The sequence below is a fragment of the Anoplopoma fimbria genome, chromosome 1 (genome assembly GCF_027596085.1).
Source record: "Anoplopoma fimbria isolate UVic2021 breed Golden Eagle Sablefish chromosome 1, Afim_UVic_2022, whole genome shotgun sequence".
Classification (NCBI taxonomy): domain Eukaryota; kingdom Metazoa; phylum Chordata; class Actinopteri; order Perciformes; family Anoplopomatidae; genus Anoplopoma; species Anoplopoma fimbria.
Window position 1 is genome coordinate 26,118,748 of NC_072449.1, and position 26,383 is coordinate 26,145,130.

At 39.3% G+C, this 26,383-nt stretch overlaps 1 protein-coding gene across 6 annotated transcripts in view; it reads left to right on the top strand.

Moving 5' to 3' along the window:
• tenm4 (teneurin transmembrane protein 4) overlaps positions 1-26,383 on the top strand; it is a 111,065-nt gene that overhangs the window by 7,407 nt on the left and 77,275 nt on the right. For 4 of the 6 annotated variants that reach the window (XM_054599504.1, XM_054599567.1, XM_054599641.1 and 1 more), the window contains one exon: positions 903-914. In XM_054599504.1, coding sequence (XP_054455479.1) covers positions 903-914 — 12 coding nt within the window. Of the gene's footprint in view, positions 1-902; positions 915-14,432; positions 14,439-16,996; positions 17,219-26,383 lie in introns of all 6 variants that reach the window. The other 2 variants (XM_054599435.1, XM_054599364.1) reach the window with 2 other exon arrangements.

Here is a 26,383-nt window from a genome sequence, read left to right on the forward strand (position 1 = left end):
GGACTACTAGTATTAAAAATGCAATAGGAGAATGCAACTACTTCTAAATAATTTCTACACGCCACTTGAGAACGAATCTGTTAGTATGAGTGGTTCTTGCATGAGGCCTATTGTTTTATAGCAGCACTGCCACAGTCCTATATGACTAATCAATGTTTTCTAGTTGGGATATCTTTGATCATAATTCATTAGATGAGTTAAGATGAATGAAAATCATGAGTCACGATAGAAATGAGCCCCCATGCATAATTATTAATCTAGTGCTTTTTCTAAAATCAACCAGAGAGCAAGCAGTACTTTTTTATACATGATACAAATCTATGCACCTTAATCTTGTACCTCATAGACTGTGTGCATACTGAAATACGGATGCTGGTGGCCACGCCCTCATGAAGCGAATAAGCAAATGCCTTTGATGCCCACTGCACACTTAAGATGTGTTTTATCTTTGAACTGATTCCCCGGAGCGTCGCCACCGTGTTGGGAGCCTGTTGGGTTGAAGAGAAATCAGACTTCCAATTAGACAAGACGTCTCCTGTATTAGAGGGCTGGATTCATTTGGGCTTGTTTTACAGCAGTGTGGTAGGACCACAGAGATGGGGTTTCTTATTGTGACCTTGGAGTAGAACTACTACTACTACTACACACACACACACACACACACACACACACACACACACACACACACACACACACACACACACACACACACACACACACACACACACACACACACACACACACACACACACACACGACAAGGCACATGTGCAAATAGAGAAATGCAAAGTTCTTAATGCATACTTTGACAGGAAACTCAATTATCACATGTGAGAGCAATATTGTTTTCTGGTTTGGTTTTTGTTTGAAACATAATTGACAAAAATTGCAAAGACATGCAGAACAGAAGGCATGTTATTACACTTTTTTCATTTTAATGATGTTAATATGGTCAGTAAAGTCTTTCTTGTTGTTATCAGTATATCTTTTATACAGAATAATTTAATGGTTAACATAAAACGGTTTCAAGTGATAGTTTTAGTACATTTATTACTAATACATTTATAATAGCATGGCATGGCATTTACTGTTCATCCCAGTGGGTTGTAGCTTTGCACAAATTGAAATTGAATAATAAGATAATTACATGACCTTATTTTGAGTGCGATGGCTTACCTTGAATCTTTTATCAGACCATATTAAGGGATTATTTTTACCTCACACTCCTGGCTTGTAATTATTTGTGTACTACAGAATACTTTTAAAAAAAAGTCATATTTAATGTCAGTTCTTACATAAATTCTAATCTGCTTGTGTATTCCTGTACATTTAGCAGGTAGCAAAATTGACAAGAAACAAGAAAGAGGCAAAGTGAGAAATTATTCAAAATGTAATTTAATACATGTCTTCATGACAATACAGAATGGCCAGTTGTATTTAATTTACAGTGTTGCTTTCCATTAGAAATAACTCCTATATCCAAAGTTGCAGGGTGCTTGCTCAAACAATCAAGATCTAAGAAACTGAAACAGTAAGAGCTGTCTATACAAATAATAATTGCCTTTCTTTGACAGATATCTTTGTATTCGCAAAGTTTTTAAATAAGCGTCACATGTGTATAGAATATTGTGTTTGAGAGAACCACAGGGACAATTACACCATTTATACAGTTAGTTATAGTAATTAGATCAGTTTTCTTGTAGAACAAAAATATAATCGCTTTTGATAAACATTGATATTTTGATGCTTCATTGCCTCTCGACATCTGCGACAGAGACACAGAGACTGTGATCATTTGCTGCAGGGGACAGTGATTTCTGTAATAATGGTATCTGTAATTTCGTATCCACATCGAGCACAACATGGAAGCTCGTTCTGAAACGGTCACAGGCTTCCCAGCAGCAGAATATCAGGCAAAATGATGCTTCAAAGAAATCACTAGTGGTTTCCCAGCACACAGCCATGGTTATTTCCGCCCTCAGTATTTCTTGTGAAGTTATTTATTTGTTTACTTTTTTGGCAGAGTCTCCGCTCAGATCATGGATTAGTAGAGATATTCTCTGGCTCATTTGCAAGCTAATTTGCTGGGTTTTAGAGGCCCTTGTGGACAGTTTTGGTCTGTTATCTGTGGAGTTGCATACCCGCTCTCTGCCAGTGCCTCTGACAGTTTAAACCAACAGCACATCAGGGCCCATCTTACCACCAGGGCTCAGGGGCCTCGCTACAGCTCAAAGCACGACATGGAGCGGGATGAGCCCTCCTCCGTGGGGGATCAGCCTTACCCAGTCTTACAACTTCTGTCCCTCTCTTAGCAATATTCATTTAGCATACAGTCAACTATCCGTGCTCATGTTGTATTTAAGAGTTCGTTTCAGGAAATACTCTCTTTTCTTAGAATGGGATACCAAGAGCAAGGCACTGATTTAATATTCTGGATCTGTATCGGTGCATTAACTGACCATATTGAACAGTCGTATGTTAATATAATGTCTAAGTCAATCTGTTTTTGTTATATAATTTGAAAAATAATGGGGGGTTTTCAGACCTTCTACAACAATATAATGCACATTTTAACAAACTTAAAAAGACAGTTGGTGAATGAACACCTCCACAAGTCCAATCATGTCCACCCAGTGAGGAGAACATATTTCTAATTTAAAAAGAAAAATAGTATCTGATCAATATTGGCCTCTACCCTCACCACAAAAAGTGTAATTGGTCTCTAGATGCAAGTCCATTAAATCTTTTTAAATCTTTTTTTCTGCCCTCATACATTCAGTTGAACATTAATTACAAAAAAAGTTGCATCTTGTCTATTTTATCTTATCACATTTTAATAATCTTAAACATTGTATACTTGCAACAGAATTCAATCTCTGAACAACCAGCAATCTCTAGTGAAAGCAATTAGCGGTTGTTATTGAGGCCGAGGAAGCAGAGATCATACCGTGCTGTTGCTCTAGTACGAGCTAGAAATAATTAAACTTCCATGCTGAGATTTCCCTCATTACCGGCCACCTCTAATATGTGTGAGTCTCTGATACAAACCCAGGTACAGAACTTTCAATTCGTCCATTTACAAAAGATCAGTCAAAACTGGCTTTGGTAATGTAAATGTTTGAACTTTTGATGGTTACATTTTTTTTTTTATTCTTGTGTCTTTATTATCTTCATAGGTATTACAGCCATATGCAGAATATTTAAAGTTGAAAAAACTACAGACATAACTAATATCTAAGATCAAAGTGTGTATAAAAACACAGCACAAGATAATTGTTATTTGTTAATTTAATTTGAAAGCAGTAGCTTTGTACAGCATGGAATACAAGATCGTCTGTGAGCACATACTATACATTACACTATAAACTCTATTAAATTATTAATTATGTTTTGCTCTCATGGTTTGTCAGTGCTGCATGACTCAAAATACATTAGTGTGCTTAAGTGTGGTGCACACATAAGATTTTCACACATGTTAATACCCTGCAATTCCAAATCTTTGTTGTGCTGAACAGCTCAGGTTCTTCCTGGATTATTCTTCACCCAGTGAAAGTCGCTAGGCACAGTGAAATTTCACAGCCTGTGCATGTTTAAGAAAATAGCTCGGGACATAAGCTTTAGATTTCTTTCCCCTTTGCCTTCAGTGGTTCCCCTAAAGTACTGCTGTCACACTGGAAACACTAGTCTTATCTCAGCTGTATGAATTGCCAGCCTCTGCAGCAGGTCACACCGGAGCTGCATTCTCTCTGTCTTCAAACCCCCCATGCTTGGACTGTGTGAATTACCACATTTTGGCATGGACGCACTTTGAGCTATTGAGACGATTTGAACTGACTTATTACCAGCTGAGCTCTAATAGAGGTTTGTAGTTGGTTGGATAAGTAACAGTTTGAGCTCTTTCATTTCATGCCAATGGGAAGTCCAGGACAGCCAGAAACATTTCCAAACAGCCCCGAGGCATGGATTATTGTTTTTAAAACGTCAAGTTTAACAACTAAATTCAGGAAGTAGAAAATACATTGACTTTTGTCATTAAGCAGCCTCATAAGACTTTTCATTAAAAAACATGCATTGGCTGTATGACTCTATTAGGGCTGCAGGATTATGGCCAAGATTATAATCACGATTATTTTTTATTAATATTGACATTCCGATTACAATTTATTTGTGATAGAATAAGTTTATTTTACACTTTCACATTCAAATAAACAGAGCAATGCTTTCTCTTCCAAGTTGTGCTACATTCCTGCTAATGTTCAAATCTTTGCATCAAAAAAAGAGTTGGAATAGGGCTGTTCTTCATCTGCATTCAGTGTATTTTAAGTAATATACAGTTCATTACGTGCTGCTAACTCCCCCAAAGTGAAGCTGAAACATCTGGATTGCCCTCTGGTGGCTGGCCGTTAGTTGAAAAGCGCAATTAATTGTGGGAAGCCAAAATCGTGATAGCGATTCATGTTTGATTAATTGTGTAGCCCTAGACCGAATAGAATATGAGTAATTTGGCCTTTGCAAAGTTTTAACGAATGATCTCTGTATATTTCACCTAGCAAGAGGCTTCAGGTTACAGCTTGATAGTGTATACCACTAATTGGATGTTTTTTTCATCCTGGGACAGACTTTAATTGTTGTGTTATTTTTTAATTGTGCTCAGTAGCCACCCTTGTTATAGATCGAATTGTTTTTTTTACGTCAATATTGCTGGATGGATAGAGAAGGTGCAGCAAGCAAAGAGGAAGGGTCTCCTAACCTAATTTCACCTTGGACCCAGTCTGCGATGATATATTTGTTTAGTTCGGTCTTGAAAAGTCACAATTGCACAGCTATAAAAAGTGATTTGATCAAGGGTCTTATTTTTTCCATCCATTCTGTGAACCTTTATTTATACAGGGTGGTCCAATGAGAGTTGTTGACTGTTGCACGGGTGCCCTGTGTACAAAGGGCAATAAAGCAGAGGTATTACATTTAGAATTTATGAGTGCAAACAAAATAAGAAAAAAATGGTATTGAAACATAAAAAGTGCAATTCAAATTTTATATGAAAAAGCATAAAGTGGGATAAAAGTCGGAGTTGTTATGCATCATTCTGCCTGTACACACTGCACAGGAAGTGTCAAAGAATATAGCATGAGTTATGACAAGATATATCTTTAATTAGTCTCTGATACTCAGCCTGCTATCTTTTTTCAGCATTCAGGAAAAATGCGTTTGATAAAGTGGAAGTTGATTCTTAAAAAAAAAGACATATAACATAAAAAAGGATAACAGGTAACAAAAACCCCTTTACAGTTTGTAAAAAATAATGATTTTGCAGTTTGGCAATGGAACTTTGGCAGAGTGCAATAGCTTGTCAAGCTATGCAAGGGCATTTACCACCGAAGATCACTAATGCAACCTAAACACATTGACTTTCCAGATCCATCATCACTGAGTGGGTAGAATACATAAGCAAGTGGCCATATTTATACATGTATCTGGTGGAGAAACCCTGTGTGTTAATGTTACAACAGCTAGCCAACAGCATTCAACTCCGTAGATGTTGCTAACTATGTTATCTGTGGTCCTGCGCAGAACGTCCAATACCATGAAATTGACTCAGAGGTTTGAGTTTATTGAGTTTTAAAATGGGCACTACAAACAAGAGCATTTTTGATCAGTCTGGTGTGAGTCAACACCACTTGCAGCCGTAGACGCCCCCGATAGATGTCGATTGACCTTGTCAACTGATGGCTGCCAGCCGAATGCGTCCACGGTTGCTTGTGTCCACGGTTGCTGCTGATAAAACATACAGAACATGTAGTTGTCTTCTTGAATCCTTCAGTCACTTTTAAATACATCTGTGTTTCTTATCTACTATGATCCACCCAGGTGCATTCGGCTGGACGTCACCAGATAACAGGGTCACTTGGTAAATCGAAACATCTGTTGCTATGAAAAGGTCATGATCCTGTCTGAATATAGATTTCGACAACTGAACATGCAACAACCAGACATTTTGATGCTGTTAACTTTTTTAATTCAACTTGTCTGGATGGCTGGCCGATGCCAACATGTGCATGCATCATTTTCATGACTTTGTCTGTAGAAGGGTCTATACAACCCGCAGCCAGAGTGCAGTAAACAAAGGATTGGAAATGGATCAGGCTTCATACAGCTGCTACGGATCAATTAAAAATTGATCGGCCTCAATCCTGAACCTGCATATCAGCTCAGGACATCCAGAGTACAACACAATTCATATGCAAAAAGAACCAAAACATCAATACATATTTATGAGTTGGATTGACTGAGGTTAAAATAATATCTATGAGGAGAGATAGGTTGTTTAACTGGACCAAAACAATATATTGTTTTAGTGTTTTACTGTAGAGTTAATGTCCAGCAATGGCAAAGTATATTTGAAACTGGCTTTCTGAATTACCACTGGTATGACAGTGTTGAAGGATAGATTGTTCACATTGTTTCCCATCTCCTGTTGCTACGACTCCTTCTACCCCAGGCAACTTATTTTATATTTATCACCTCAGTGGAAATATGAAATTGAATTTGGCTTACCTTTTCTGACCAAAGTCTTTAAAAATATGTTCCTGTAAAGGTTGAATGCATACTTGTTTCATAAATTTATTTCAGGAAAGAGAATTAAGCGATGCATAGCAATACTAAATCAAGATTCCTGTTTCTGTCCAAGTGATGCATCCAGCCTCATATTACCATCAATTATATCAACTACCTCTATAACAAACACACCTTATTTGCCATGTTGAAAACTCTCGGTGGCTTTTGCTTCACAATGGTATGAATTATATAAGCACTTAGAAACACAAGCCTCTTGACAGCATGTATTTTAGATAACCCTTTGAACCGTCATACACTCAGTGAGAGCTGCGAGGCAAACACAAATCAATTCTTTAACACTGACAAACTGTCTGAAATGAAAAACAGTAGGCTTTTATGTAAGCTATCTAGAGAGCATGATGAGAGGGGGAAATAATGTTTTGAAAGAAGTATGCTCCTTAAGCATTAAAAGATATGGTGTTTATACAAAACATAGTAAAATCTGCACAAATCAAACAAAGGTGGCCTCTTCAGCACTACTGAAATGTTGATTCAAGAAGAAAGTTAAGAAAATCTGATTTTTTCTTTTCTTCTTAAGGCAGAGCTTCAGCTCTTTGCTGTCTTTTTATGGGAACGTAGCGGTTTCTTATGGGTATACTTTAGAATTTTATTAGGCCAGGCCTAGAGTGCGCTGAGGAATGACAGGATGGGGATGGTGCCATCTTTGTTCAGCAAGGCCCCAGGCAAGCCACATGTAGCCCTAATGAGTCGCTTACAATTTCAGGCTCCGCTTGCTCTCAAACACCAAAAGTAAACTTTTCTCTCCCCCCCACCCCTTCCCTATTCGGGGACCTTAAGAGGATTGTGGGGGTCATTATTTATTCATGCCATTGTGTTTATTCACCAGCCTCTGTGTGTTATGGGAGAGGGAATAGCGCAGCTAGTGCAGGCGGAGTAAAAGCTGATAATTATCCACTATTAGCATTGTTTTTTCAGCCATGGTTTAAGTCGGCTCAGTTGATGATCGGGCTATGATAGAGGTCCAGAACCACCCATTTAGAGCAGATTACCATGTGCACGTCTTTGAAGTCTGGAATCCTCTGCAGGGGACTTGCCGATTTGGGTGTGGACGCATTTATAAGCCTGTTTTTCCGCCTCTTTTTTTTCTGAGCTGTAAGAGAAGATATCAGGTCACGATGGCGGTTACAAACACTCACGTTGACCAGGAGATCCTTAAAAACAGCAACCACATGCCTGCAGGATGTTGTTAACAGTGAGAGGTGAGGAGATTGGAACCTTTACTTTTCATCCCAGAACAAAGAAAGCCCCAGGGATGCTTGAATGGGGCTGCATGGAGGGATTTGGCAATGTCAGAGCTCGTCAGAACTAACATTGATTCAAAGACTAGTGAAGTAAAGAGACAGATATTTGGGCTTGGGTCTCGAAGACTAAGCAGTCTTGAAAATGGATCAATCAGCGATAGTTCAGTTCTTAAATAGTAGTTAGAAAACTTGTCTTTATGTAGTTCATCAGCTAAGCTGTCTTGAAAGGTTCAGATGGCCGTCACATTTATCATATCCAATGAGCATTTCTTATTGGTAACACTTAAAAAGTCGCTGCTCATGGAGTTTTCTATGAAGGTGGCAGTGCAGCAGTAGTACAGTCTCTCCCAAGAAAAAAATAAATATCAGTTAGTTTGGAATTTCAATCTCACATTTCCAGTCTGGTTCCTTATTCCGTTTGTCACGGAAAAGTCGAGACAGATGGCATCTTTCGGCCGGATTGCATGGCACATGGTCTCTCCGGCACAGAGAAATAGAGTGGACTGGATGGATGGGAGTGGCAGAAGCCTGGCAGACGGGGATGTGGGTAGATGATGACTAGGGGATGGAGTGTGTGCTTATAATCACCCAGAGAAGAAATGTCATCTCTAGTCTCAGTCACTCTGGCCTCCTATTCATCTTCCTAGGTGATACTCTGGAAAGCCACTGGCATCAGTGCTCTGCTGAGTGCTAAGGCTTCTGTGCTACTGCTGTTTTTTTTTTATCTTATTTTGATATTTTCCTCTTCCACCAATGCGGAGGAATAGATTAGCACTGAGTGATTACATCCTTTAATGGGTGTAATTTAAAGAGGAGTGTGGGGTAGAGGTTTGATCTATCTGAGGCCTGTGAACATGTTAATGGAAAATTTGACAACTGCTTAGCTGATCTAAATCCCCCGTTTCCAACTACTTCTACCATCTGAACTATTAATGATCAGAGTATTTGTGCTTGTTTTCTGGATTTATTCTTGCTGCCCATTTCTAATTCGGCATTCAATATCTCTTTAAGAGCGAACAGTAGTTGTAAGTAATGGATGCTGGGTTTAAAGTGCTGATAGAAATGTTGCGGGTCAGCCTTAAATGGAATTGTGCCTTCTGCGGTATTGCTTTTTTATTACACACAAATATAATTTCCATTTTCTCAGTAATGGTCTTGTCTATAAAAACAGAACATTTATGGGTATTTACAATTTGTTTTCAACCTTATTATGCATTATGTTCACTCTCCGTTATTATGCTATTGATTCCTAGCAGGTAAACAGCACTGTCAGAGAAAGTTTTATCATTTTTCCGATGTTGGTTCATAAAAGCCCATTTCCCACTTCCTCTTCAAATGTTTCTGCCTTATGTGTCTGTTTGTGGATTTTTGCTGTGTAGTTTAGGGTTGGGTGTTGGACTATGTGCAGCGTCCTGCAGAATTATAGTTTGCACCGACAAATGAATGCCACTGCATCACCTGGGGGAAATTCTTGTAATCCTAAAGCAGGCATATTTTTTTACCATCACCTCAGATAGATTTGTAAAATCAACTAAGAGCTTGATTTAGCTTCAACAAAAAGTGAAAAGTTAACATTTTCTGAAGATGACACACGTGTTTACCAGGCAGCTTATCACCTGCATTTGCTGCATTAGGCTGATGACTTTTTCAAAACCGTCCCTTTGAGCTTTACACTGTCTCATTTGTTTTGTTTTGTGTGGTGAGATGAGATCACCTATCAAGTCTTAATTTCATAAAAGGCTAGTTATGGCTTGCAGCTGTGCAATAGAAAACAATTATGTCAATTTGGGATTCCTAATAATGCTAAAACCAGAATTAGGCAATCTTGTTTGTATTGCCTGGAGAGGTCTTCTAAGTGTGTAATTATTACCGGAGCACATACACCTATAACTTACAAGCACATCAGTGTTCCCAAAACATGGAAGTGAATAATATACATTCAAATTATTTTATGCATTCTCAGTCATTACATAATGAATTTAGCTAATTTTAAAGAATCACCTCAGTTGGTGATTACATGCTGTTTCAACTGCTGTTACTTTGTCCGTCTGATAAACACATGTGTCTTTGTGAAGTCCATTGCATTAATTGATCATATGTCCACAAGTAATATTCAGCAAAACATTTGAAAAGTCCACCTCCAGCCAAAAAAATACAGATTAGAATATGTTTCCTACTGATGAGCAGAACATTTATTTTTTAACCCTGAGGAGCCCATCAGCTTTAGTGTCTCTCTGTTTGTGTGCACTTGTTTTGGCAGAATTGTTAACATTATTTCTCATTGATCAGCTGTAATATCTTGGTCTGATTTTGCATAGTTATCGAACAACAGAAAAATGAAAGTTATTACATTACCATTAACAGTGTTGTTGTGCAAATCCCCTCTGTCATTGAAAGCGATCTACAAATCACAGGCTCAAATAATGTACAATATAAAGTAGCCAAAACTAAACAGCCCTCCAGAATGAATTCTACTTTCTCTTATAACTTCTAGTTAAGACGCAAAGCCTATGTAGTCTGTTTGCTGGATAGACAGTACTATTACAATCTTTATATTGTGATATTGCACATTTAATAGAAATTTGATTGAAATATTTTTTTATAGAAATAATTACGTGATGTCACTAAAATACCTGAACATTCATTGTACTAAATGTCCCATAAATCCAACATCACCTTATTGATTTGCAACATTGCCGACAGTGTCCTAATACATCAAAAAATATATTTAACAGTATGCTGTATGTGGTCATGTCTCCCAACCATAGACAGCAATAGTCTGTCAGCCTGTAAGCCAATATTCACCACCTCTTTCATCATTTTACATTGCAAAAACATCCCCACAGGGGCTTTGCTTCCTTCAGTCACAAAGACCGTCAGTGACACAGAGGCAGGACTAACACTGCCTTCCCACCGTCTTTGAAGTTCAAACCAAACCAAGAGCAGTGATATAGTAGGCAAGAGGGCACATTCAATCAGTCATGGCAGAGCTCAAACACTGCCAGTCCGTTAGAAAAATACAACTCAAAAAGGGTATCACACCACCTTTCATGGGTTTAGCAGCTCTAAAGCCTTTGTATCGCACTACATCTCTCAGACAACGTGATCCTAACTAGTGCACATTTGTGTTGCACGCTGTAAACATGGCCACTGGAGCTGGGTAACAGGGGACAAAGTTGGAACGTTGAAAAAGGAATTGATGATGCCCAGGCAATTCGAAAGCTATTACACCCAATTAAGGTACATCAGCGGCCAAAGCACCTTGTAGGCAAATATAACTCAATTAAATGGCCATTATTTGTATTAGGTTTGGCATAATTGGCTTTTTTCTAAAACCCAACTGTTTTCTTTTCCCCTTTGTACAGGCTTTCAATGCTTCCTTAATGCCTCATAGCATACTCGCTCTACAGTATGAATTAGTTATTAAGACTTAGTGTTCAAGTCAAAACGACATGTAAACTCATGGCCCATTTTCACTGAGAACTACAGAGTACACACTGCTCTCTGTTCATTATGATTTCCTACGCTGCAGAAAATGTGTTTAGCCCGAACACTTACTTGAGGACCGCATGTAGGATTAACATTAATAATAAGCATGCATTTATAACATGGTCTCCAACACCCCAGATGATTTTGATTCCATATACCAGTCTAATGTGCACAAGATAACAGACGGATGCGTGCCTCTCAAGTGAAGCACTCCAGAAGGAACACATACCTCAGATGTCTCCAAAGAGAGTTAATCAACTGAAAGGGAAGGTTTTCATACATGAAAGCTGTCGTTGCTGGCAGATGCTGATACGAATCAGACATTAATCTTTAGCGGGCCTTCCTGACATCACTCCCATGATCTTTTTTTATTTTTTTATCCGTGCAATTAAATGTCTGCTGATTGAAGAATGTATAATGAAAGTGAAGCTGACATTAAAAGGGGTCGGTCTGATTTAGGAGTTGTAAACGTACACCTTCACCGATTAGTTCAAACAGAAAGCAGTGTGTGGTTGACTTGGTCCGAGCATGAAGGCGGTGGACGGCGTCAAAATGTGGTGAATCGTGTCACCAGAATTGCAACATTCACTGCAAAATGCCAAGCAGACACAGGTGTGGAATAAAACCCACCGCGTCGTAGGAAATACCCCCCAACCACCATGTACCATGTGCCCACACAAAAAAAAAGAGCTGTTCACTTCGCTTTGACCTCCGCATGCAAATACACCAACAGTTACAAGAACAGGAAGGACCTGAGAACATATTAATAGATTTTTTACCAGTCTGGCTCTGGTATGTGGCGGGAACAGTAAGTATAAAAATCCAATAGAGTCAAGCAGCTGAAAATATGAGACAAGCTTTAAACATCGTATCTTGGAGCGAATCCCACTTCGCCTACATGGATGACAAAATTTGTGCCAATTACACAACATTTTACTGATCTGCCAAACTGCCAACCTTTAGCACACCCCTGTACAAATGCTTCAGCGCAACTGTCCAAGCCAGCGTAGTAACACACAGTATTAGAGATGTCTTTGTTGTTGTTTGCCCTGGAGTCATTGCAGAATATTAAGATGTGAATTAAGCTTTAGCTTTGATAAAAAAAATGCTGGCGTTTTGACTACGTAAATCCTACATGCAGGCCGTCACGCTCAGTGGTAAAATGGAGATTGAACACAATCTGCTGACGCTCTGAGTCATTCCTCTGCGTCCTCTATGCTTTGTGTGCCACGCGGCATCAGTTGATGGTACAGGACAGGCGCAGAGATTGTTTGGTTTTTTTCGCCAGTGTTCATCAGCAAATACGCTGCATTTTTTATAGATGCTGCCTGCGGCTGGAGTCCTTGAGCATACAGATAATTCCTGTTGTCACTGTGGAGTCACACATCTGCTTCACTTTGCTCGGTATTGTGGGTACTGTGTGTATTGTGTAGTAACATTTAACAAGGTATATAGATTTTATTTACCAGGCTAGTGTTTAAAGAATAACAACCTTGAATATATATATATATATATATATATATATATATATATATATGTATAGCTTCAGAATGTATATCAATGGGAGGCAAAATCAGAAAGATTAGCTAAGTTTAGAGACAAAGAGAGAGGGAACAAAAAGACATGCCACATGAAAGATGTTTACTCTTCTTTCTCAATTTTCTTTCACTCGACTAAATTCTCCTTCTAAATTATATTCTCTATTTACCTGATTTAATAATTATCTCCCTTGGGCGGACAAGCCTCCCTAAATAAAGGCATCTTTTTCAACATAAATGATGATGACTGATTCCGCCTCTATCTCATGCTGAAACTTGATGGTTGTGATTAGGCTCACAGTTTCCAATGCATGATTCTGCACTACAGTCCCTACATTAATGATAGCAGTTAGCGTGGGTGTGTACATCTTAAACAACCGTGCTGATTTCTCCTCCTGCCTCCACTGGTTTGTTGACACAAGCAGACGTTCGCAGACATGCATACAGAGATTGATCACATTAACATAATGCTGTGCTTCCCGCGGGGGCTTGTGGGACTGTGGTGGGTGGACCTCGGACCCTCATGCACCCAAAAGCCTCAATCTTGTGCACTTTGAATTCAAAAAAGTGCACAAGAATAAAAATATGAATCAATTTATTTGCTATAATGTCTTATTAAATAAGATATAGCCTAATTAATAAGTATATAAAGTTGTTAAAATTAGCTCCACCTTTAGCAGCTGTAGCATTTAAGTGATGAACACATTAACACACAATAATCAATAACTATAATCCAATGATTTAGGCCTACTGTTAATATAGTATTTGAAATGTGCCATTCTTCATCATGAGTATACTTTTACTTTTAATACTTCAAGCAAATTTTGATGCCAATTCCTTTAAAGTAAATTTTGAATGTTGGACAGAGTATTTTTACCACAATGCTCTAGTATATACATGAATGATAAATACATTGGTTGTATAAATATGATTGGTGATGGCATATCATCCTGCAACCAGATGATCTCCCACCATCTCAGCAACAGCCAGTGTATGTGCTCGTCAACACTTAAAAGTCTTCTCAGTGTGTTTGAGTACAACATAGAACACCTACTTGCTTATTTATTGGAAGTTGTAGGGTTGTTAAAAAGTATTGATGCATAGCTGTCCACCCACATTCACATGTTTCTGCTGCTGTTCAGCTTCTGTCTCTCATACCAGCCCCAAGTACTGTTAACGTTTTTCCCTCAAAAATAAATGTCATTCTTTGAACTGAGCTTTGAAGTGAGGTTTACATCTCCTGAATTATTGTTGCCTTAACCACTTTTGTTATGTTTTTTACAACGTACACTGAGGAACTGTTATACTTTTTAAAAGTATTTTATGAAATGAATATTATCTAAATTAATCTAATGTAAAAATGTTCAAAGTAAGATTTTAGAATCATTGAATCTTAAGTCATAGAATTAAAATACATTCACTGTTGGTAAATTATTACACCGGAACCAAAAATATGTAACAAGACATATATTCAGAAGGTGTTGCACTAAATACTACAATATCATTAGCAGTAATCCTAAACCTGCAGATCACAGTCACCGATGGGTTTGTCCACTCTTTTAATTGGATTGCTAATGAGTTGATTTACACCTTTAATGCAGTGGATGTCTCTGTTTGCAGTCAGGCCAAGTCAGGTAGTGATGGGCACTTCCTCAAGCTGTCAGGGACTAAAGCAGTAGCTCATGGTCCAGGGGCTCCTAAGTAAAGGTCCCCCTTTAGCTGCTATAATATAGTAAGTGAAGGCGAAGGCAATCAACTCTGGCAGCCAGTGAAACTTCTCTGGCCATCTCCAGCTGTGGCTTCTCGCCCTGTCTGTGACTTTAGGTGCACGTGGCCCGGGCATGAACGGCACAAGCCAGCATCAATTAAACCCAGAGAGACAGTAAAAGCTCAGCGCGCAAGACTAATGGCGGCCGAGCATGACTACTTTGACCTCATTTAGGTTACGACTTTGACCGTTTTTCTTTTAGACAACTTTAATCTTTTCTTGTCTCATTGATTAATTCTCTGTTATACGCTGTTATATTCAGACAGGGTGCTGCTTCAGCTCATTTCTGTCTTTTGAGTTGAGAACTTCACTCTTGCCCCCGGTGTTTCATAGCGGTGGATTCCAGCTCAGTAAATGGTACTCTGTTCAGCAGAGTGTTGTTGTTTTGACACACGTTAAATGTAGTGTCTTGGATGTGACCGAGGGATTCCGGAGACGACTGTAATGATACTCTTTTCAGCGGCGCTTCCTCTCCCGGTCATACATTGCTGAACATTCAAGTACAACAGTGTCACGGTCATTAACCCACGGCATGGCCACTGTGACTCTTCACCCATTACCTGCAAGCAGCATCAGAGGACCGAGAGAGAAATGAGGTGTGCGGTAGTGAAGTATATGTGAAGCACAAACTGTGACTCTGGGGCAGTGGGCATTTGCTGCTTGTATAGGGCCGCGGCTGATATGTTAATATCACTAATTGTTTCCTAATTAGATGCGAGTCAGTGAGTCGTATTTTAATACTCTTCAGGGATCATTACAGAGCGAGAGGAAATTTATCTCTCCTGATGGATGGCGGTCCAGTCAGCAGGAATTTCGACATCACGACCGGCGGACTGATGGGAAGATGGGGAGAGCGGCAAACTGATGGCTTTGTTCGCTGCAGTCATGTTACTTAAGCACTCCATTTTCAGCGTGGCGCGGAGCTGCATCAAAAGTTAATCACACATTAATAGGAGCTCCGTGGAGATTTAACATTCCATGACAGCATGGGGATTGGAGCCAATAAGCCCTGAAAGACGAAGTAGTGTGATATTTGTATGTGGGAATTAGGGTTGCATATTGGTATATAATAAGGAGCTATAAATAATCACACGAGCAAAATATTCTTATTCTACAGTTAAGGCTAGTGGCCAGTCTGATCCCTGTTGTATTCTACTGACACAGAGTGCAGGAGAAATAGGAAGGATTGGTTCAGGTTGGATGCATTTCTTGGCTGGCAGGGGTTTTATATGTGTTTCCACAGGAGGGGGGCATTCATAACCCTGCCACATCTGGAAACATAATATTAATTTTACTTCTGCATAGCACACGAATTTGAATCTGCTAGTGTCATTTTTTAAGTTCTTTGAAAAACAGTTTTTTTGAATGGTGTATTTTTGACTTTCAAAACTTAGTGTCTGGGATTTTAAGTATTTTTCAGTTGTATTGTTTTAGAAGATTTAATGTATGGGTGGACGGATATTGAAAAGTAAATTTTTCTATCTTTTTATTTTTTTCTATCTTTTTATTTTTTAAGCGCCAGTGAAACAGAAGTTAGAGTGTCTTTAGTTTCTGAACTGTGAATCCCCCACTGTGAGAAGGAATTTTTGAGCGGTGTTATGTTACAAGAGGAACATAAATTAAATCAGATCATCACGTTTGATTGGACTGCTCCAAAGTGGGCGGGCTTAGAATGCTGTAGATGTGGAGCTACACAGGGTTCCACACACCTCCCTCGTCCCTAAAAGTTGCAGATTGATTGATAGATAGATGTCATGATATATTGGTTGAAATTGGTCGATACTAGCTTAAATAAGAACACGTCATATTTTGTTTTACAGGAAGAAAAGATGATTGGATTTTGATTTAAGAAATACAAAGAAATTTATGTTCCGTAATTATTTTTTCAAATATTGTTAAAGATGTGCCTAATATGACCTGGGCTGTGCTCTAGAAGGCAAAAGGGTATTTTTCTTTTCATCTCAACCTGGAATTGTTCTCTTCTGCATTTAAGATCTCAAAAAGGTGTTTTTTTTTCTCTCTCTAAGCCAGTGCCAGGCATTTACCTTTTCTATTCTATCTCAAAGCCATTTTAGTTGTTTGGATTGTTCTTCCCAGCTGTGGTGAGGTGGCAGAGACAAAGGCAGATGTGTCCCTGTTTGTTTTTGAAGTGTCGGAGTTAAGTCTTGCTTGTGTGTGTGTGTGTGTGTGTGTGTGTGTGTGTGTGTGTGTGTGTGTGTGTGTGTGTGTGTGTGTGTGTGTGTGTGTGTGTGTTCTGTGATGTTGCCTGTGTTTGAATGTGTTTCATATCCCCCCCATGTGTTGTCTCTGTTTGTGGTCCACAGGTCCTCCGCTGCATTGTTCATCCGCCTCCTCCTCCCCTGTTGAGCAGCTCCCATACCCTCCCCTTTCCATTGCAGCCAATCAGAGCCAGGGAGGGTTGCTAGGTAACTGTGCGGCTCAGCCAGCCCAGGACTCTGACTCTGAGGATGAGTTTGGCCCCAATTCATTCTTAGTTAAAACTGGCTCAGGGAACCTGTATGCTCCTGCCACTGCAACTGCTGATGGTGAGTTGTGTTTTCAAACTACTGTTGCTTTTCTAGAGGTTAGCCTTCCCCTGCTCCTGGACATGTTGTGTTACAGGTCATGCAGATGGCTGTGGGCAAGAGTATGTTCCGTTTTTTGTTTTTTTTCCCGAGCACCATGAGAAAACTTTGAGTCGATATGTAGCCTCAGGAAAAGCACAAAACTCTCTGAAGCAAGGTCTGCAAAGTTCAGAGCCTCGCTCAAACAGATGGACGATTTTGGTTCAGTAGCAGATATTTGTCACAGATATTTCTCTTCGCTTTCAATGCGTGCTGGTGGGAGTAGCCATCCACAGTGCCTCTATAGAATATTGAGCATTGTTGCATCCTCCGCAACTCATAAAGAAAGTAAGCAATAAATGAAGAGAGTTACTTCACACCAGGTGCTAGCCCCCGCTTTATCATCATATATCCCTCTCATATATCCCTCTCATTTGAAGTTCTATTAGCAGCGATAGCCCCACTAAAGGCACACTGTAGTTTTATATTTTGATAGCATCTCAGACAGTGCTCCTTGAGTGAGATTAGGTTTGAAAACTCCCTGTGTGGTTTCTCATTAATAAATGTCAGCTACTCATTCCTCTTAAAACACTCAGTGTTTCCTGCTGTTGACTTAACACTCATTCAGACTGACAGAATGACATTTGGGCTCCAACTGCAAACATAGCGTTGATGGTTGAGGAAAGAATTCAGTGACTGTAAAACATGTACAGTCCATTTACGCAGTAGCAGTCAGGGTGTGTTGCATGTTGGATCAGCAGTTAACCTACTCGTTTGATTGTTGTGAAGATTTTATTTTGATATGCAACAAGGGGTGCTTATAATTGTGTGTGGCAGGGAATGTAGTTTGGCTTGTCGTGTTGCTATGATCATATCTGTCTGTTCCTGTATAAGCGATTACTGTAGATTCATAGACATCTCATGCATTCATTACTGCCTTGGAAGGCCTTGATGTGCACAAATTCAATGTGCTTTGTTTATAACACTGCAAACACTCAATGCATGGTATATGAAAAATGCATCGGAAGTATTTCCTAAAGGTAACCTGAGGAAACCTGATTTATTATTATAGTCACAAAACTCCACACTTGTAAATGCAGCAGGTTATATATTCCTGTTTGTGATCTGTCAACATGTAAATATGAAATGTTGTCATTCAAACTCAGCGATTTATGTCCCATGAGTCATCACTTTGCATGCCGAATAGGGTATGTTTTTTAAATATTTGAATGTTGTTGCCTTTCAACTACAACTACTTGCTTCTTGCATCTGCCACTGACGTGGCAAACACAAAACAAAATAAAATGGTCCAAATAATTGATCCAGCTTCTAAGTTAACTACCCAAAGGGTTGAATAACATCAACCTCCGGAGTGCCCCAGCTGCCTGCTCAGAAAGCCAGGAGAATGAGTTATTAATCCCGTCGCAAATCTCCCCCCTCACCCTAATTCCACAGTTGCAACACGCCGGTCACCGGTGGTGACACGGCAGTGCTTAAGGGGACATGGGTGGGGGGAATGGCCTTTACCGCGACAGATTTGTCTCATAACAATGATACTGATTTGCATAGGTGCAGCATTTAGGTTGGCCTCAGGCTGTCAGAAAGGAGAGCACTGAGGAGGAATATCCTCAGCTCTAGTTGTTGCTTTAGTCATCTACAGGATTTGTAAGATTCCTTTTAAGCTGCAAAGTACAGCATGTTTCTGTGTGTCCCTTGGGTATACAGTCTTTTCCTATTTGTATATCTCTGTAGCATAAAACCAGTACTCTGGATACTCTTGTTCATTCTGAGGACCTTTCACCTCACGGCAGTTGTAAGTATGAATAAATAAGTAAAATTTGCAAAAAAAAAATTAACTTTGAGATTCTTCTATGACGCTTTTCATTGTTTAATTATGGACAATCTTTGACACTAAAGAGCCAATTACAATCAGAGAGAGAAGAGCCTCCATTGTTCACTTAAACCACCTAATGAGCCATGTCAGCTTGCTCCATGCCTTGTCGCACATTTTCCACATCACATCCTAATACTTTAAGAGCTTGCAGATTTTTGTTTATTCAAATCTGCTTATCTTGCATTTTTGGTTAAAATGTATTTTACTGATTCACTCCAGTGAGCGACACCATGTACTCCCATTGGCTGTGATTTGAAGCCGCCGCTTGAATCCAATGAAAAGTGACTAATACAGTTATATCAGGAAAAATCCTGATTTATGTAGATATTGTTTTGTTATTTTAGTTTTTGCCTTGGTCGTTTTTGTGTGTTGATTTTCACAAAAGAAAAGAGCGATATCTGATGACTCTCTATGTAAAATATTTCCAGCCCCAAAGCTTTTTTTTGGCCAATAATTTATCTTAATTCCTTAACCCAGGCTGGTTTCAGCATTTCAAGGATGAAATGACTTCATTAAAACGTGTTCAATGTGTAGTGAGACTGTTCCCCTCAGCGGCATAAACTTCATTTCCTCAAGGTGACAAAACTAGAGTGAACTAGGGAGTGGTCTGGAGGTGGCTCGCAGAACAGAGCTGCACACAACTGCACAGCCAATGTGATTAAATCAAATATCACACATTTCCAAGAATTGTCTGATCGAATTTATGGAAATGTAAATTTATGGTATTCTAATTTATGCATGATCTTCATGCAGACTTCATGTTGTCAAATGCAGTGTAATCTGGAATTAAGTATGCATCTCAGGTTTTCAGTGAGCATTACATGAGCACAAAAAAAAAAGGATAATTTTAAAGCCACCATGGTAAAAAATAGCTGCAATATCAAATCACATCTCTTTGACATACAGGTCAGTTATTGAAGAAATATTCAAATTCAGTGTTGACACAGTGCAGGGAATATTTACTTTTTTTGCTGTCAGTAAACAACCACAGAAAACCATGTGTGCCTAAAATAATTGGATCACAGTGTATCTGTTGTGCTGGAAAACAGGTGGCTTTTTATCACTTTGGATTGCATTTGCTCAAGGTCATCTCTGAGCCGGCACATAGGATTTAAAATGTTATGCTGGATTTTAAACAAGTAAATGCTCTCAGCAGCATATCGTTACTCACATTAGTAGCCTCTGAGGCTGCAGAGGTTGTTTTTTTTGTTGTTGTTGTTGTTCCTCGGGATCCTGTTTTCATGCGGAAGAACAGTGAGCCAGAGTTTCTGTAAGGCTGACGAGGCTGCTCGCTGAGGCCTGCAGTCCTTTTGTGGAGCATGTGTTTCCCTGTGGCCCCTGGCTTTCTCTGAGGGGCTTCTTCCTGGGGAGTCTGCCAGTGGGAGCTCGCTGCCACGCTGAGCTGCAAGATCTGAGACACTGTGAGCTTCCCGTATTAGCATTTCTTAATGCAAAACAGCATGGGGTCGGCCAGTGTTGGCTTTCAGTGCATCCGAGCTCCCCTGGTGAAAGGGCCAGCGCAGCACCACCACCTCACAGCTGACCAAGCAGGAATGCTGGGCTGGGTACAAGGCCCGGGGGACGTGGCTGTGCGCGAATTCAAATAAGTCTTCATTCGAACTGCCTAATCATCCCCCTGTGTCTGTGAGGATGGGGAAAATGTGGTTAAAAGAGGTCACACCAGAGAGTAATTCATCAGCCAGACACCACGAGGAATGAACTATCTGAGGCTGAATAATAATTTAATGAGTAGCACATGGCAACTCAAATGCAATGCCCATGTTTTTCCTCGAGTTTTGTGAGGTTACATTTTTGAGTTGACATATCAAAAGGAATATTTTTTTTATTTTGAGTTATCAATGAACTGCAGCCAACAGACAATTTGTCCAGTCCCGTTCGACTTGCTGTTCGTCAATGCGGATAATGCGTTTTGCATACCTACATTTCTTCTTTTCATTGACATATATCGAGATGCATCACTTTCATTCCACGATAATTGCAGACCATCTGTGCCCTCTAACAAAATCTTCAACCTCTTGATGGATATGCAGCAGAGTGACACACAGAGTCGAGCATACACAACCACTTGTCTTGTTCCTGCTAAGGCAGCTCAAAAGAATGACAGAAAATCCATTTGATCTCAGAGAGCCAGAGAGAAGCATATGCCAGGACTAGTCCTAATGGATAAGGTTGCAAACAGCATTAAACCTCCTTTTTTTTTTTTTACAATTGCTTTGTTTAAAAAAAAAAAAAAGAATTCAGGCTGTTACTTTTGCAAGGGCTCACGTAACCATTTCATACAATACATCGTATGAAACTACTTCTTCTAGTTGTCATACCTCATTTGGTGTGCTCAGTGAAAGCGCATGGAAGGATGTTAAGTACAATAGCAGGTTTTTTCTCCTCCAGTTAGTAATGAAGGTGAGCTTACATTCGGATTCCAGAAGGTCTTTTCCCCCCCTCATCCCCATGGAGAGAGCCATTCGAGAGCTGAGCGTTACCCCCACCATGTGTTGTTTGTGGTACCTGTTACCTCTCAAATGAGTCCAGGAAAGACAGCTAGTATTCCCGCATGGCTCTTCCCCCCAGACTTCTCTAATGGTGGAGGAAACATCAGGGCCAGCAGAGAGAACCAGCTACAGGGAGCCAGCAGAGATTGCAGCTTCACTGCCTTCATGACAAATTCAATTTGTATTTTTATAGACAAACGCTACTCAACTGGAAACTTTGCTCTTATGATTAGCCATAGGGGCTGTAGCAGTAAGTTAGATTTAACGATTTATCTGGACGCTGGATAGCTTCTGATTAATTCTGCATCGAATGGCTAACACCTCAGTGCGTAGGTCCGGGTGTCTGTGGCATGTCACATCGTTTTATTTCATCAGGTGTGATCATCGCTGCTGCAGATTTTTTCTACTGTCCTCGTTCAGAAATAGAACTTTTCCCAGGACACTGTGCATAGTGGCAAATTATGTCGGAACCCAGTGTTCCTCCATGTGTAAACAAATGTGGCAAGAATGATGCCACCAAAATGTTATTCTATGTAAATATAAAGCTAACGTAGGTAATTTAAAGGTGTAGAATATTGCACCATGTCAAACTTCACATCTTCCAGCATACATTTATTCATGTGTATTGAATGTGCCTTACAACTTAAAGGTAGAATGAGTTTGATTTATCTAAAAACTAATGTTGGATACATGGTTGCCTTTCACCCACTAGTGAACACCCTGACCCAACCATGGGGGTGTGGCTTCTGGTTTCATTGAACTGGGAGGAGGGGTCAACTTTAAATGTTGCTTACAAACCGTAACCAACAAATCCCACACATCCTGCCTTTAAGTAGTGGATACTAACTAGAACTACCAGATGGAAGCTATTGTTGACTATCCAATGAAATATGACCAAAACAATATTAAGGCTGGTCTCTTACATATAGTTTTACTGCTGTAGTGCAGGTTATTGAATTGTTTCCATGACCAAGGTTGCTGATTTTTAGTCAGGCAGGACAGCTGATATCGATGGGGACATTTGTACTCCTCATTTGTAGAGTGGCATTGTTATTGACTGGTCAATGTTAATATGATAGTTTGCAAAAATGTACTACAAGAAACAGATTTCTTTTCACTAACTAATGCAAGATGAGTAGTTTTGTTGATGGGTAACTCAGACAGTTGGTGTTGGTCACTGAAATCACAGACACAAGAAAATGTACTCTCTTATAAAAGTTTAAACATAAGCTTTCATATCAGTTCATTGTGCAATTTAATTAAAATAACTGTATTGCATTTTAAACAACATCATATTGCTTTTGGCTAGGTAGGTAGAGTACTACACACCTTTACCTATAAAACAAAAGTATAGCAATCCCTTGAATTAATAAGATTATCATATTTAGGACATTTTGAATTCTTTATGTAATGAGCTTCCTTGTGTTGTGTTATCTGTGGATAAAATGCAGCACAGTCTCCAAGAATCCACACTCCAGTCTTCATATCATATAATAAACACATTTCATAAATTCAACATGAAACTTAGGAAACAGAAAGCGCTCAGATAACACATACAGTACGTCTACCAAAGCTCTTCATAATAGAACATTTTTAAATTTGTATTCCACACTTAGTTCGGGATCAGCTTCAGAACATGCACAGCGTTTCACTATCATGAGATACATTTGCCAGATTTTTTTTTCCATGACTAAACAGGGAATATGCTCAGATATCTCGCATAAATCCAATACCTAGTTTTGGTTCAGTTTAAGTGTTTTTCATAAAATCCTTAATTTTATATTGCAGCTATTTGGTACCTCACAAGTTGCATAGTCTCCAAGCAATTAAAACATCTAACCATTAGACAGACGTTGCTGTTATCTCTCATGGTGGGGGTTGAGGTCCTGGCTAATGAAGTGGATTTGCCTTAATTACTCATCTAGAATAGCGTCAGGAGGCCTTAACCAGTCCATACATCTGTTAGGAAGAAAAATGAAAAACCCACATTCCCAGACTGAATGGATATCTTTAGGCTTCTTTTTTGAATGCCATTCGAAGGTTTGGCTATTGTAGCCAAGTCCCCCTTCTATGTCTCTCTGATAACAAATGAATCTCCTTTTCATGCCAATTTCGTTGTGCAAAGCAGGTCAATAGAAAACCATTTATTTTTCCTCTGTCCTTTGGATAGTAGTGAATAATTGTTGCTGAATCACCACATCGTGTCGCTTTGTCTCATAAAGTGTCCTGCTTCTCGTCCTTCTGTTCAACTCCCAGAAAATAGCGGTGACTACTCACCTGGCTGTTAAAGGGTATAGAAGGGACAAGGGAAGACATGCATACAGTCAAGTAGTGAATTTCAATCATGATGCAGTTCTCTTTTTCTAAAGGACATGTTCTTTAATGCAATGAAATGGTGATGGCTTATATGCAGATAAGTAGGAGAGTGAAGTAGGTGGATTTACTGCAGCAACACTTCCATGTAGACTGTCAAGCACTTGGAAGCACCTACATGTACAAGATTCTTTAAAAACGTTTATATTAATTTGACATTGACAAATGATTAGGCAGCAGTACTCAAAACTTGACTAATTCCAGGCACATTTTGAAACTTGATTTAAATGTGGGTTGGATTGTGATCAAATATTTCAAATTTCTATGTTAACACTGAGTAAACCTGCATATTATCTTACATCTATTTGAATAATCCAGTTTTATTAATGAGCTATTATTCCCCCAAACACTTTTTGATTTTGAGTTAGTCTTATAGTCCAGAAAAGTATAAGTAAGCCTCAATCATTATTGAAAGACAACGGTGCAATTGGGTTCTAAATATTTCTGGTAGCTGCTTTTCTTTTGGTCCTCTGTTGTATATAAAGTGGTTAGATAAAATAGGTTTTGAACTGTGATTTGTCACTACATAATATGTTTAGCTGATTTACTGTGATTCAATTCCAATAGTGCTAACCCTACACTAACCTTCTATTTCTATTTCAAGAACAGTTTGTTTCATCAACACACCTTTTCATATCCCAGCTACTTATATGCTGCAACACTTGACACTGTAACAGGAACCTGTTCCTATTTACATCTGCACACATCTTGATGCTAAGCCTCCAGTTTCTCTTACCAGTGACGGGTTATTGCTTCTATTCTTATTCAACTGTTGCTATGAGCGATCTTTGTCTCTTTCTGTCCTCTCAATTCTCAGTCTGGTTGAACAAATGTACAGTGTTTTGTTCTCCATGTACAAATCAGGACTTTCTTTGCAAAACTGTCATACAAAATAACATCTATTTGTAGAGAGGACCTAAAATAATGAAAGAGAGTTCAAAAATATATCGTAGCCCTCACTATTTTTACACCATCTGGCCATATCAAGCTTTTGTAGCATGCGATTCTAAACATTAGAACGGCAGTCTTTATTGTACATTTTGGAGGCTAGACCTTCTCAAATCATTTCACAATGAATTTAGTTATTGATTTCCAAAAGTCATTTTGACTTTTACTTCCAATTATAATGCTTTTCTAGGCAGGGAGTTGGCAAAATAACAGGAACACCTAACAGTATTTTGAAAGCCCACACAGTGGCCGTAGCGTGCATCCTAAAATGTTTTACAAGTAGGGTTCTCAAATAAAAAAAATGTGTTACCAGGTGTTAGAAACATTAATCACTTGTTGCCCCACATTCGCTTGATCGTCACAGGAAGTAAAGTATTTGTTTACCGAGCAGTAAAGGCATTCCAGTGCAGTGATGCATCTGTCCTGCTGATATATTTCTCTGCGTATGTCTGTGCCGTCCCTGCATCGAATTAGCATAACCTTATTAATGGCTTTAGGGATCAGGTACATTACTGAGCGGGAGGGAGGTCATCAACAGCTGCAGTTTTACCTCAGACCAGTCCATTGTTCATCAGGACTGTGGTGCGCCTCTCTCTCTCTTACTGGTTCGGCTAATTACGAGGGCAGCATTGTGCAAAAGTGTACTCAGTATGGGACCATCTATCAGTGTGACGGATGCATAATATGGCTCTCGATTTCTGCCAGGGGTTCATACTATAGAACATGTGGACTATGCGGCAGAGAGCCAGGTTCAAGATAGAGTCTGAAGGTGAAGGTTTTTTTTTTGTTGGCTACTAATGAAACATATAGAATATAGATATAATTGAGCGAAAATGTGTAGAATTGCTAAACTTTCTGTGAAGCCCCCGTGTGTTTGAAAGCCTTGCAAGAAGAGACTTCAGCATGTGCTTGAGGATTAAACTACATTTTTGTCCTGTTTTTTCTTGCCAAGCCATTCGTTAGCACATTACCTGAGAACACAAAGGGCTTTCTCTCAACTTTCATAAAATGCCTCAAGCACTGAAGCTCAATCCTGCTTCCGAGTTTTGCACCTCAACAGCTTGTGAATCAGTCTTCCTTGATTGATACATGTTGATATAGCATCTTCATGCTCCTGACCCCCACAGAATCTGAATGACACTAAGCTCCTCAACTGGCGCGAGTTGGTATCGCTTTAATAAAGGAGCTGATTATACAAAATAAGCCCTCTGTGTGTCTATATTGCGCTCCCTCTGCTGTAAATTGGCAATTTAGTGTTGTGGATATCTGTGAAATAAAGGAGGCTTGCTGCTATAAAGAAAAGCCACTCTCTCATTCTGTGTCAAGCCAGGAGTTCATTGATTGATGAATGGCTTAACAGATGTGGAAACAAATGGATACAGAGTGCACAAGGACATTGGTCTTCTATCTTGTGAAGTGCAG